At 52.6% G+C, this 13,834-nt stretch overlaps 1 protein-coding gene across 1 annotated transcript; it reads left to right on the top strand.

Moving 5' to 3' along the window:
- Window positions 1–501: 501 nt before the first annotated feature.
- LOC118616803 (antigen peptide transporter 2-like) lies at window positions 502–9,591 on the top strand (the record flags this gene model as incomplete). The annotated part of the gene is made up of 9 exons (XM_036242238.1): window positions 502–856; window positions 1,041–1,246; window positions 4,125–4,322; window positions 6,169–6,297; window positions 7,323–7,511; window positions 7,662–7,835; window positions 8,002–8,161; window positions 8,400–8,536; window positions 8,889–9,591. Coding segments are annotated over 9 exons (1,725 nt in total), but the record flags the coding sequence as incomplete, so codon positions are not given.
- Window positions 9,592–13,834: the final 4,243 nt, after the last annotated feature.

Below are 13,834 nucleotides of genomic sequence, written 5' to 3'. Positions count from 1 at the left end.
CATGTTCAAAAACTAGCCCTGTCACTTTCCACTTTCACAGTGTGTCTCCTGTGGCTCCTTCCTCTTCGTTCTTGCTGTGACCACCAAAGTCCAAACCCTCAGTTCTTTATGCTCGTCCATATCCCAACAGCCTTCTAAACATGGTAACTAGATTTGAACGAGAAACCCATACTTTGTAAAATACCCACTTCCGTGCTTTCACATTTTTCCTTCATGTTTTATTGTAAAAAGCTGGTTTGTCTGAGAGGAGGTTGTCCAGCTCCAGGGAACATGATTGGGGCTCCGGAAGCGTGGGAAGGCAAGGAGTTCATTGCTGCGGTCCGTAGCGAAGTATCCGGGACTGGAAGGACTTTAGGGAGGGGGAGAAAAGAGACCAAGACCCAGGGGAAGCCTGGAGGGATATCTCTAGAGAGGCTGGGTCAGCCACAGCCTATTTCTATTATGATATTCTTTTCACTTCTATTGTATTTCTCCCTTGTGTCTAGCACAGAGTGACTCCATAAATACTGGTTAGGGTTCTGTTCTCGTATAGCTCACGATCCCCCCACTTCCTCCTCTGTTTATTTCTGCCCCTCTTGCCACTGTCCCTCTCTTGTTTCTCTCCTGCCTCTCACGGTATACTTCCCCCAACTGTGCATTTTTTCTTATTCTGTACTTACTTCTTTGTTTCCCTCACTCATTCCCTCCCTCTGTCTCTGTCCTTCATCCTCCGGTCTCCTCCCAAGCTCGCTGTCCGCAGGCTGCCGGGGAGGCTGCTTCGTCCTCACCATGTCCAGAATCAACCTGCGGATCCGGGAACAGCTCTTCTCCTCCCTTCTGCGCCAGGACCTCGGCTTCTTCCAGGAGACTAAGACAGGTGAGGCCTGGAGTCCAGGTGTGGGGTTCCCTCCACCTGCACACAGCCTGTCCCCTGGCCTGCACCTGGCTTTCTGCAGTGAAGGAGGCAGCTCAGAGGAGGGGCTGTGTCAGAGGGGAAGTCAGGAGGGAGTTTCTGGGGTCTACATTGCATACGACTTCCTCATCTGCTCTGTTCTGCCCAGGGGAGCTGAATTCGAGGTTGAACTCAGACACCAAACTGATGAGTTCCTGGCTTCCTTTCAATGCCAACGTGCTCCTGCGGAGCCTGGTGAAGGTGGTGGGGCTGTACAGCTTCATGCTCAACCTATCGCCTCGACTCACCTTCCTGTCCCTGCTCGAGGTGCCTCTCACAATAGCGGCTGAAAAGGTGTACAGTGTCCGCCACCAGGTATGTGTGGCTGTTGGGCATCCCCAGGGAAGAATCAGTCCTAGAGGCCTTCTCTTGTCAGCCCTAGAGCAGCAGTTCCGACAGGCTTCGGAAGGTCCATGACCCATGGGACTATATGCAGCTGTGTGTGTGTGTGTGTGTGTGTGAGAGAGAGAGAGAGAGAGAGAAGGAGGGAGGGTGGGCACATTTTTCTGCAGAGAGGATGTCATCAGATTCTCAAAGGAGTCTGCACACACCTTGCTCACAAAAGATTAAAAATGCCATCCGAGAGGGCTTTAGGTCGAGTTCCCCCTTTGGAATCAGCAGGAGTGTAGAGAAAGTAGAACGTGCAGTCAGTCAGGAAGACCTGAGTCTGAATGTTAGCTCCACCTTCTCTGTCTTTAAAAAACAAATGTGGTAAAATAGTTATAATGCAAAAATTTACCATTTTAAACCAGTTTTAAATGTGCCATTTCAGTGGCATTAAAGATATTCACATTGTTGCATGACTGTTACCGGAAAGGGAACCTGACCCTGAGCGGGACACCTAGGGCCCACCGGGACTGTGTGGGTTCTTGACTTCATGCAGGGAAAGTTTCACAACATGAATCCAGGTGACTATGAGGGAAGGTTTATTAAAGCTGGGACAGTGAAACGAGAGGGCTTAGCATAGAAGCAACAGGAGAGCCCGGCTGGGCTGCCTTAGCGCTCCAGGAAGTCAGAGGAGAAAGGGCCTTGGGGACAGGGTCAGGGGATTAGCCTGGGACCAGCTGCCGCGCCCACTGCTCCCTGGTTGCAAGTCTTTAGAGTTTAGGAGACGGGTGCCTTTGGGGGAAGAAGTGGGGGAAGAAGAGGGGAAGGGAAGGGGGTGGGGCTGCTCCCCAGAGGGAGAGCATGGGCTGGGTCCTGTCTTGAGGTTTTATCTCCCTCTTGCAGGCAGGAATCTTAGTGGAGGTCTCAGGGGAGGTTTCAGCAGAATATTCATCAGTTCTCTAGGTGTGTCCTTCAGGGTCGTGGTCTCCACTGATTGGTCTGTCAGAGAGGGGCTGCTAGTCACTGCAGCTGGTCTTGGCATCACCCACCTGGTTTTGTTGTCTTTCTGGGCCTGGAGCTGAAATACAGCTGAGGCCTCCATGTTATCTATAGGGAGGGGACCTTCTGTATCTGCTGTAAATTGTCTCAGTTTCCCTGTTCCACTTGTCCTGGCTTAGTGGCCTGTCTCACAACCTGCACCACCATCTACCTACGGAACTCTTCATCTTCGCAAACTGAAACTCGGCTCCCTTTGCACAGTAGCTCTCCATTCCTCCCCTCCCCCAGCCCCTGGCAACCACCATGCTACTCTCTGTCTATGAAAGTAGTTGTCTTTTTGTGACTGGCGTATTCATTTGTGTTCTCAGGGTTCATCCATGTGGTAGCACAGGTCAGAAGTTTTCTCCTTTTAAGGCTGAATAATATTCCATCAAAGCAGTCAGCATATTTTGCTTATCCAGTCATCTGTCGAAGGACACTGGGTTGCTTCCACCTCTTGGCTATTGCGAATACTGTTGCTATGCACATAAAGTACACGTATCTGTTTGCACCCCTGCTTTCAGGTATTTTGGGCATATACCCAGAAGTAGGATAGCTAGATTGTGTGACTTTATTGTTAATGTTTGACGAGCCCCCGTGCTGCTTTCCACAGTGGCTGCACCATTTCACATCCCCACCAGCAATGACGGGGGTTCACTTTCTCCACATCCGTCTCCGACACTTGTTATCTTCTGTGTTATTTATCTTATAACTGGAAGCTTGTACCTTTTGACCGCCTTCATCCAATTTTCCTGCCCTCCACACCCACCTCTGGTAACCACAGATCTGATCTCTTTTCCTTTGAATTTGGTGGCTTTATTTTTAGATTCTACTTATAACTGAACTCATACAGTTTTTTTCTTGATCTGACTTATCTCACTTAGCATAATGCCATCAAGGTCCATGTTGTCTTAAAAGGCAGGGTTGCCTTTTTAATGGCTAAATAATATTCATATATCGATATCTATGTTCTATCTATCTATCATCTATCTATCTATTATCTATCTATCTATCTATCTACTATCTACTATCTTCTATCTATCGTCTTATCTATCTATCTATCATCTTAAAAATAATAACCATCCTAATGATTGTGAGGCAGTAGCTCATTATGGTTTTGATTGCATTTCCCTGTGATTAGTGATGTTGAGCATCTTTTCATGTGCTTATTGGTGATTTTTTAAATATATTTTTTGGAGAGATGTCTATTAAAGTTTTTAAATTGGGTTGTTTTTAAATTGTCGAGCTGTAGGAGTTCTCTGTATGTCCTGTGTCCACTCCCTGTATCAGAGATGAGCAAATGTTCTCTCCCATTCTGTGGGTTTCCTTTGCATTCTATTGATGCAGTCCTTTGGGGCACACATGTTTTTAATTTGCTGAAGTCCAGTTTATCTATTTTTATTCTGTTACCTGTGCTTTTGGTGTCATATCCAAGAAGCCACTGCTAAATTGAGCGTCCTGAAGCTTCCCCTCTGTGTTTTCTCTAAGAGTTCTATCGTCTTGGCGCTGAGGTTTAGGTCTTTGATCCATTGTAAGTCACATCCCCTGTTAAAGAGCTGTGACTCCTTGGGAAACGACCCCTTCCCTCTTGTTCAGACACGGGGTGGTGGGGATGAGCATAAGTGAAGGGAAGAAAAGAGTGTTTCTCTCACGTTAACTGGCACCGAGAGCTCATGATCATTTGTTCCTTCTCTTCTTCCTTCTGGAAATGAGCGTAGGGAGCGGGAAAGATGACAGTTGCTCCCTGGTAGACTGGGGAGCATCCAGGGCTGGAAAGGGAGGGGTCTGCTGTCTTCGGCCCAGTGGACCGTGCCCTGCCTCCCTCCAGGCGGTGCTGCTGGAGATCCAGGATGCGGTGGCGCAGGCCGGGCAGGTGGTGCGGGAGGCAGTCGGAGGGCTGCAGACCGTGCGCAGCTTTGGGGCTGAGGAGCAAGAGGCCCTTCGCTACGAGGAGGCCCTTGAACGGTGCCGGAAGCTGTGGTGGCGACGGGACCTGGAACGGGCTCTGTACCTGCTCTTCCGGAGGGTGAGAAGGCTGCCGGGCGAGGGGAAGGGTCCGCAGGGCGAGAAGGCTGCGGGGCGAGGGGAAGGGTCCGCAGGGCAAGAGGGCCGCGTGGCGAGGGGAAGGGTCCGCAGGGCGAGAGGGCCGCGTGGCGAGGGGAAGGGCCCGCAGGGCGAGAAGGCCGCGTGGCGAGGGGAAGGGTCTGCAGGGCGAGAAGGCCGCGGGGCGAGGGGAAGGGTCCGCAGGGCGAGAAGGCCGCGGGGCGAGGGGAAGGGCCCGGAGGGCGAGAAGGCCGCGTGGCGAGGGGAAGGGCCCGCAGGGCGAGAAGGCCGCGTGGCGAGGGGAAGGGTCCACAGGGCGAGAAGGCTGCGGGGCGAGGGGAAGGGTCCGGAGGGCGAGAAGGCCGCGGGGCGAGGGGAAGGGCCCGGAGGGCGAGAAGGCCGCGGGGCGAGGGGAAGGGTCCGCAGGGCGAGAAGGCCGCGGGGCGAGGGGAAGGGTCCGCAGGGCGAGAAGGCCGCGGGGCGAGGGGAAGGGCCCGCAGGGCGAGAAGGCCGCGTGGCGAGGGGAAGGGTCCGCAGGGCGAGAAGGCCGCGGGGCGAGGGGAAGGGCCCGCAGGGCGAGAAGGCCGCGGGGCGAGGGGAAGGGTCCGCAGGGCGAGAAGGCCGCGTGGCGAGGGGAAGGGCCCGGAGGACGAGAGGGCCGCGCGGCGAGGGGAAGGGCCCGCAGGGCGAGAAGGCCGCGTGGTGAGGGGAAGGGCCCGGAGGACGAGAGGGCCGCGCGGCGAGGGGAAGGGTCCGCAGGGCGAGAAGGCCGCGGGGCGAGGGGAAGGGTCCGCAGGGCGAGAAGGCCGCGGGGCGAGGGGAAGGGCCCGCAGGGCGAGAAGGCCGCGGGGCGAGGGGAAGGGTCCGCAGGGCGAGAAGGCCGCGGGGCGAGGGGAAGGGTCCACAGGGCGAGAAGGCTGCGGGGCGAGGGGAAGGGTCCGGAGGGCGAGAAGGCCGCGGGGCGAGGGGAAGGGCCCGGAGGGCGAGAAGGCCGCGGGGCGAGGGGAAGGGTCCGCAGGGCGAGAAGGCCGCGGGGCGAGGGGAAGGGCCCGGAGGGCGAGAAGGCCGCGTGGCGAGGGGAAGGGCCCGGAGGGCGAGAAGGCCGCGTGGCGAGGGGAAGGGTCCGGAGGGCGAGAAGGCCGCGGGGCGAGGGGAAGGGCCCGGAGGGCGAGAAGGCCGCGTGGCGAGGGGAAGGGCCCGCAGGGCGAGAAGGCCGCGGGGCGAGGGGAAGGGACCGCAGGGCGAGAAGGCCGCGGGGCGAGGGGAAGGGTCCACAGGGCGAGAAGGCTGCGTGGCGAGGGGAAGGGTCCACAGGGCGAGAAGGCTGCGGGGCGAGGGGAAGGGTCCGGAGGGCGAGAAGGCCGCGGGGCGAGGGGAAGGGCCCGGAGGGCGAGAAGGCCGCGTGGCGAGGGGAAGGGTCCGCAGGGCGAGAAGGCCGCGGGGCGAGGGGAAGGGCCCGGAGTGCGAGAAGGCCGCGGGGCGAGGGGAAGGGCCTGCAGGGCGAGAGGGCCGCGTGGCGAGGGGAAGGGTCCGCAGGGCGAGAAGGCCGCGTGGCGAGGGGAAGGGTCCGCAGGGCGAGAAGGCCGCGGGGCGAGGGGAAGGGTCCGCAGGGCGAGAGGGCCGCGGGGCGAGGGGAAGGGCCCGGAGTGCGAGAAGGCCGCGGGGCGAGGGGAAGGGCCCGGAGGGCGAGAAGGCCGCGTGGCAAGGGGAAGGGCCCCGGAAAGCCATGGGAAACCTTTAGGAGTTTTGGGATCCCCGCTACTCAGTGTGGTTGGGACAGGGAGGGAGGGACCGGGTCCTTCTCAGCCCCGCCTTCTCCTCCCTTCCAGACGCTGCACTTGGGGATGCAGGTGCTGATGCTGAGCTGTGGGCTGCAGCAGATCCTGGCCGGGGACCTCACTCGGGGCGGGCTGCTGTCCTTCCTGCTCTTCCAGGAGGACGTGGGCCACTACGTGCAGGTGAGGCGGAGCTGCGCTGCTCTCTGTCCCTCTGTCTTTCTCTCTGGCCTCTGGGCCTTGGCCTTCACTGGTTGCCCTTAAAAATACAAGACGACAAAATCCCAGCCCACTGTGTTATGAAGAATTTAAAACAGTCCCCCAAAAAGACACACTGTACGGAACCTGCATGTACCCATCACCACGTAACAACACTCACGCCCAGTCTCGTTCCATCTGCACCCTCACCCTCTTGCCCCACCCACATTATTTTGAAGAAAATCCATGACATAATTTTATCTGTAAATATTTTCATTGTATTTCTAAAATATAAACCTTAAACACATAACCACAAAGCCGTTACCACACCTGTAAAATGCACACTGATTCCCGTGCAGTCAGTGGTCACATTTGCACTGTCTCATACGTGTGATACGTGTATGTATCACGTTGCCCTGTCTCAGATACATCTGTGGTGGCATCGGCCTGAGTGCTCAGTACCTAGATCCACGAGCTTCCTGGGGTGGCAGACAGCAACGTCCTCCCTTCCCTTCACCTGTTAGCTGGACAGACGTCCCCTCGTGGACCACCGGGCACCTGGCCGTGCAGTCTGACTAGAAAGGACAGAATGAGCATTTGGCATTTTCCATGTATTTACCGGGTTTCAGCAATTTACCTCACCTTGGACTTTATTTTATAATGTCCCTAGACACTGGTTAAACATCTTTTGTGTGTGGAGAACTGCGGGAGGTGCCTGGGGCTGTCGTGCCTGCCTCTCCGGGCGCCCCTTCTAAGCAGGACAGTCCTGTGCTGGCAGCAGAACAGTAACTGGGAAGGGCGGGGACAGAGCCACGCTGTGGGGGAGGGTGTGGATGGCTCCATCTTTACAGTGCAGTTGGAACAGGAGGGTATTGGTGCTGCTGAAATTCCATCTAAGTCACACATTTAAAGACAGACGCTCCTCTGGATGAGGGAGCGTGGCTGGTGGTGGCAGGGGCATGAGCAGTTGGCGAGCTGGGTGTGACTCGCGGACCTGCTGTGTTTTGCAGACCCTGGTGTACATGTATGGAGACATGCTGAGCAATGTGGGGGCGGCCGAGAAGGTTTTCAGCTACCTGGACCGGCAGCCAAGCCTGCCCCCGGCGGGGACCCTGGAGCCACCCTGTCTTCAGGGGCTGGTGGAATTCCAGGACGTCTCCTTCGCGTACCCCAACCGCCCCGACCAGCCGGTGCTCAAGGTGCCTGAGTGGACCCGTCCCCCACTTCGGTGCAGCCAGGCCTCAGCCTGTAGATCCGTTGGCTCTGAAGAGCTGACCTCACCTCCACAGAGGGAGAAAGGGGCCCTGCGGGAGGAGAGACAGGCCCCTTACTCTTTCCTGGCGTTTCAGGGGCTGACGTTCACCCTGCGTCCTGGTCAGATGACAGCGCTGGTGGGGCCCAATGGGTCTGGGAAGAGCACAGTGGCTGCCCTGCTGCAGAATCTGTACCAGCCCACCGGGGGGAAGCTGCTGCTGGACGGGAAGCCCCTTCCCCAGTATGAGCACCGCTACCTGCACCGACAGGTGTGTGAGGAGGAGGAAGGGCAGGGGATGGGGGGCGACAGCAGACAGCTCCGAAGATCTGTGCGGAGACACTCAGTGGCCGTTCTGAGGGAGGTGGGCGAGGAGGCAAGAAGGACCCACCGAGGGGCTTTCCACACCGTCCTCTGCTCCTGTCCCCCCTGCACAGGTGGCTTTGGTTGGGCAGGAGCCTGTGCTGTTCTCGGGGTCCGTGAGGTACAACATCACCTACGGGCTGGAGAGCTGCAGCGAGCACAAGGTGGTGGCCGCGGCCCAGGCTGCCGGAGCGGAGGAGTTCATAGAAGCCATGGAGCACGGCCTGTCTACAGGTGCCTTCCGTCCAGACAAACGGGCTTACTCTCGGGCGGTGTCCCTGTGACTCCGCGTCCACTGTCCCCTCGTCCTCCCTGCCCCTCCCCAGCCCCAGGAGCTGCAGGGGGCAGCTGGCAGGTGCACACCCCGCTCCGCCTTGCCCAGGGCCCTCCTGGCTGTGCCCTTGTCTCTGCTTGTGGGAGGGTGTTGTCGTGGTCACTTGTGTCTGAAAAGGGGTGTTTCTCGTTTCCTCAGATGTAGGGGAGAAAGGGAACCTGTTGGCTGTGGGGCAGAAACAGCGTCTGGCCATTGCCCGGGCCCTTGTGCGGGACCCACGTGTCCTCATCCTGGACGAAGCCACCAGTTCCCTGGACGTCCAGTGTGAGCAGGCGGTGAGCGGGGCCAGGGGACAGTGGGACTTGGCCTATCATGTTCGAAGGACCAGCTGTGCAGAATCCGGCAGTGGGGGGTTAGTGGCCCCCTAGTGGAAAGAGTATCTGCATCTTCGCAGCCCGGGGTGGGGGTGGGGGTATGGAATGGAGGATGTGGTGTGGAGACAGCCCCCCCCAGATACCTGCCCCCCCCCCCCCGCTAGCTGCCAGGGTGCCGCTGAGAGAAGGCAGCACAGCCCTTTCTCCTCCCCTGTCCTGCCTGTACCCGAAACTGGAAGAGGCGGGCAGGTGGGGGTGTGGTGTGCATCCCCTTCTCTTCCTGAGGCTTGCGACCCTCCCCTTCACCCTTCAGCTGCAGGACTGGCGATCCCGCGGGGACCTCACGGTGCTGGTGATCGCCCACAGGCTGCAGACGGTTCGGGACGCTGACCAGGTCCTGGTGCTCAGGCAGGGACAGCTGGTGGAGCGAGCCCAGCTCCTGGAGGGGCAGGACCTCTATTCCCGCCTGGTGCAGCAGCTGGAGGACTGAGGCCCGGCCCGCCCTCCTCAGGGCCGCCTTCACTGCAGGCAGCTCCGCCTGGAGCCTCCCTGGGGCCGCCTCTGCGGGTTGGCTGTTCCGGCGGAGGTTCCAGGTGGAGGTTGCACCTCGCCTGCCTCTGTCTGCGGAGAGGGGGCTGCGGCCTGTGTCCAGGGACCTTCCTCCCTTGATGAGCAGAGCGGTGCCTGGTGCTGAGTAGTGTACTGTGCATAATAAATATATTTTAAAATATTTTTGCTTATCATATAAATAGCGCACATTCATACAGAGAAGTAAGTCTAACCTTTGTTTCACTTCCCAGAGGTAACCACGGTTACTATTTTGCTGGCTAGCCTATTAATCTTTTATCTGTTCTTTGAGATAAATATTAGCCAAATGGACATAAATATCCCTGAGGCTGCCTTTCTGTATCCTTCCCCATTCCACCAGTGTCTGATATTTGGGGAGCTAGGGTATGGAGGGGCAGAGCACAGTTCCATAATTAGCAGTGTTAATAAAAATTTGATAGCAGCTACTGTTTATAGCATTTAGTGTAAGAACTATGCTAAGTGTTTTTCGTGTATTATCATTTTGAGTCCTTATTCTCACTCCAGGAGGTTGGTTATTATCACCCCCATTCTGCAGTAGAGGAAACAGTCTCAAAGAGATGAAATCACTTTCCCAGGCCTACACAGTGGTGGAGCTGGCGCCTGGATCAGCCCTGACTGAGTCCACGTTAGGCCACATGTCATACTCGGCTCTGTAGCACCGCCTGGCACAGGGCTCCAGACACAGGAGAGAGCACTGAACGTCTGTTGGATAAATGAATACGTCTCTTTCTCCCACTGTCCCCGTTCTCAATCCTCTGTACATGGACCTACCGATGAGAATGCAAAGCCGCACACACTTCTGGTTGCTGGGAGGGACTTGCCTTTGAAGGTTCCTATTCTAGGAAACAGTAGCTTTTACATTCCCAGAAATAGCAGGTACTTTCCAGTGATGTCGGTGAACTAGCCAAAGCGTCTGCTGTGGGATCCTGTTCTGCCTGGAAACTCAGGCAGCAGATGGGAGAGAAGCCTTCGCGCATCCTGCTCCATCCTGCTCCTGCCCGCGGCCCCCCAGCTCTGTCTGCAGTGTCGCGAGGGTGAACGTGCCTCTGGAGAGACAGGACTGCCGAGTCCTCCCCTGCTCACCAAGCGTCCCCCCTGCAGGTGTGCAGCGGGGATTACAGCTCCTGCGTCTCCCAACCTTATGGAAGCTACAGCCCTCAGGGAAGAAGATGGCCTTTCAAATCCTGTGATGTCCTCAGTACAACCGCACACGTAGACTCATGCTACTTGAAACCAGAAAGGAAAGTGGCCCTAAGCCACAAGCTCCTCAGCAGTAGATCTGGGGGTGGGGGGTGTGGAGCTGGGCGGGGAGTACAGGAAGGTGCAGCAGACCTAGGACCTTAAGGTGTCCCCAGAATGTGTTATCTCAGGGAAACTCCCAGGTGACCCTTATGTCAGGGACACAGAAGAATGTTCCCTGACAGTCAGGGTAGTCAGCCTGGACAGACAAACCCTAGGGGTGTGGTCTGGTCACCACAGCTATTCGTAGTTCTGTTTGTCCCGGAGTTGCGGTTCTTCCCACTCACGCCTCCTACCCCTCAGCACCATTTGATGTTCCCTTCTTGTCGCTGACCTTCAGAATCTTCCCCACTCAGTCATGGTTCACTCTTTAAAAAGGAAGATAGGAATAGAAAAGGGGAACCTTAGGAAACTCTCTTTTCTTTGGACCCCAAAACAACCCCCATCTCATCTGTCCTGCCCAACATCGAATTTCCAGTCCGCGTCCCAGCCAGGGGGGGCAGCCTCCCACGCCGTGGGGAACGGAGAGGAGGAAGTTGGGTTGTCAGATGTGGGGGAAGGGCTGGGAATAAGCAGAACAAACATCTCCCTGCTTGGTGCTCAGGTGAAAGGAGCACCCATTTATTTGAGTCCAATGCCATCTAGTGGTTCTAGGAAATCCTGGGTTTTCAACAGTTCTAAGGACTCCTGAATTATAATAATTCAGTAACAATAATCATTTATTGAGTCCTTCCTGTGTGCTACTGCTATGCGGAGTGCCTGATATATATTCTTATTTTATCTTCAAGACAATTCTACTTTGCAGGCCTTACTAACCTCAGCTGTAGGAATGAGGAGATGGAGATTTAGAAACCGGTACTGACCCGCCTGGGTATTAGTAGTTGTATTAGAACATGCTCAGGAGTGCGGAGATAAGCACAAATAAAATGGAAGAGGAAGAGAGAGGATATAAGTTAGTTTTATAATGTTCATAGTAGAAAACTAATAAGAAACCACCTCTCAAAAGAGGGAACTAATTCTATTATATGAAAATAAAATTATCAAGACAGTCCCAAAACATATACCTTCCTAAGTACCTAAAAAACTTCAGTTTAAAAAAAACACAAGCCCTGGCCGGTTTGGCTCAGTGGTTAGAGCGTCGGCCTGTGGTCTGGAGAGACCCGGGTTCGGTTCCCGCTAAGGGCATGTACCTCGGTTGCAGTTTGTCCCCGGCCCTGGTTGGTCGTGTGGGTGGCAGCCACTCACATCGATGTTTCTCTCTCTCTGTTCCTCTCTCTCCCTCCCACTGTACCTGAACAAAAAATGGAAAAATGTCCTCGGGTGAGGATAAAAAAAAAAAAACCCACAAAAACGACACACTGATTTTTCAAAAGAAACACTCATGTAAAAAACATATTTAACAGAAAACAACAATCTCTAATTTACACAACCTGTTTGCTACATAATAACTAAATGTGCTTAATTAATCTATAAAATAAAATAAAAATAAATATTTTTAGATTAGCTTGAAAGAAAAACTCTGCTGTGTGCCATATACAGAACACAAACCTAAAACAAAGTGACTCAGGAACGGTTGCTCCTTAGTGAACAAACAGCACCACGGGGAAAGGCAGCGTAAGAAGGCAAACAGAGAGGAAGCTGAGGTCACAGTGTTAGTATAAGCACATCAAAATTCAAAACAAAAATTGAGTAATACAAAGAAGGTACTTTCTGATGTGAAATGTGAAATTGATAATGATCTGAGATATGTAAGTTCCAAATAGCACAGAAGGAGCTCTCATAAACAGAAAGTAGGTGGCTACAAGGAAATATTCACAAAGGCACTCATAGGTGACTCTGCTTCACTTTTCTCAGGAGTAGACTGATTAAGTAGACAAAAAATAAGTCTGAATGTAGAAGATGTTACTAACATAATAAATAATTAGATCTGATAAATATATATTAAAGTTTCTTTTTATTTTTTTAATCCTCGCTTGACATTTTTCCATTTATCTTTCGGTAGAGTGAAAGGGAGGGAGAGAGAGGGAATGAGAGAGAGAGAGAGAAACATTGACGTGAGAGACACATGGACTGGTTGCCTACGGCATGACTCCGACCAGGGCTGGGGATGAATCACAATCGAGGTACGTGCCCTTGACCCAAATTGAACCTGCGACTCTTTGGTCCTCGGGCCATGCTCTAACCGCTGAGCGAAACTGGCCAGGGCTATATTAAAGTTTCTTTATTGAAAATAGAGAACACAACTTTTCAAGTTCCACCAAAACATAATGAAAATAGACCATATATTGTGGCACACAAAAAATCTCAATAAGTTCCCAAAAGTAGGAATGACTTTAATGGAACAAGCTAGATAATGATAAGAAAATCAGAAGCAAGAAATGCTCTTCTGCAAGAAACAAAACAAGGTAAGTGCTCTTTCACATAGAAACTTAAAGAAATGGTCTCTGTGTTGGGTCAGAGGTTAAAAAAAACCTAAAAATTTTCTAGAAAAATGACAATTAAAAATCACATTTCAAATTGTTTGGGATATGGGTAAAGCAGTACACAGAGGAGAATTTATGGCCTTACTTATATCAGCAAAAGAAAAGAATGAACCAAATGAATTAAGTGAAAAGAACAACAAAATCAATCAAATGAGAGCAGGAGCAGGTAATACAGATAAAAGCAAAAATCGAAGAGTTAGAAAATTAAAGAACAGTAGGAGGCATAAATTCAGAAACTTTATTTTTTTTTTCAGTAAGATAAACTTCATCATGAAAAAAGTAGAGATGTTGCAAGTAAAGAAAATAAGAAATGGCAAAGACAAAATTAATATAGAAAAAGAAGAAAAATCAGAAGAGACTGCTTTGTTCAATTTTATGGATTAAATGAATAATTCTTTTGAAAACTATAATACATATGCCACCCATACAGAGGTAGAATATCTATATACAATAATATTCATAGAACAAATAGAAAAAATTGTAAAGCATTATCTCCAGATATTTAGGGAATGTAATAAGGTCTTTAAAGAGAAAAAAAGATAATTCCAATTCAAATTAAATGGCTCAACAGCATAAAAAGCATTATTTTAATAAAGTAAGTATAATATTGATGTTAAACTATGACAATGAACAAAAAAGTTAGAGATGGATTTACTTATTAATATTGATGTAAAAGTGCTAAAAATATTGCAAATAGAATCTAGCACAGATAAAAAAACAACAACAAAAAACCCCAAAAACAACATCAGAACCAAGTTGGGTTAGTTCTAGAAAACCTTTCTGAAGTTCATAATATTATAATTTAAGTGGCTATTTCCTAGGAACAATGACTTCAATGAACAAATTAGCAGAACGTTCACGTTCCCAGGGAGAAGTGATAGACAAAACATCGTAGGAGAATGGTGTCCTGTAATACACACTAATCAGTACGTAGGTGAATCCATTATTC

The sequence above is a fragment of the Molossus molossus genome, unplaced genomic scaffold (genome assembly GCF_014108415.1).
Source record: "Molossus molossus isolate mMolMol1 unplaced genomic scaffold, mMolMol1.p scaffold_m16_p_46, whole genome shotgun sequence".
Classification (NCBI taxonomy): domain Eukaryota; kingdom Metazoa; phylum Chordata; class Mammalia; order Chiroptera; family Molossidae; genus Molossus; species Molossus molossus.
This window is presented reverse-complemented; position numbering and strand designations above follow the sequence as displayed.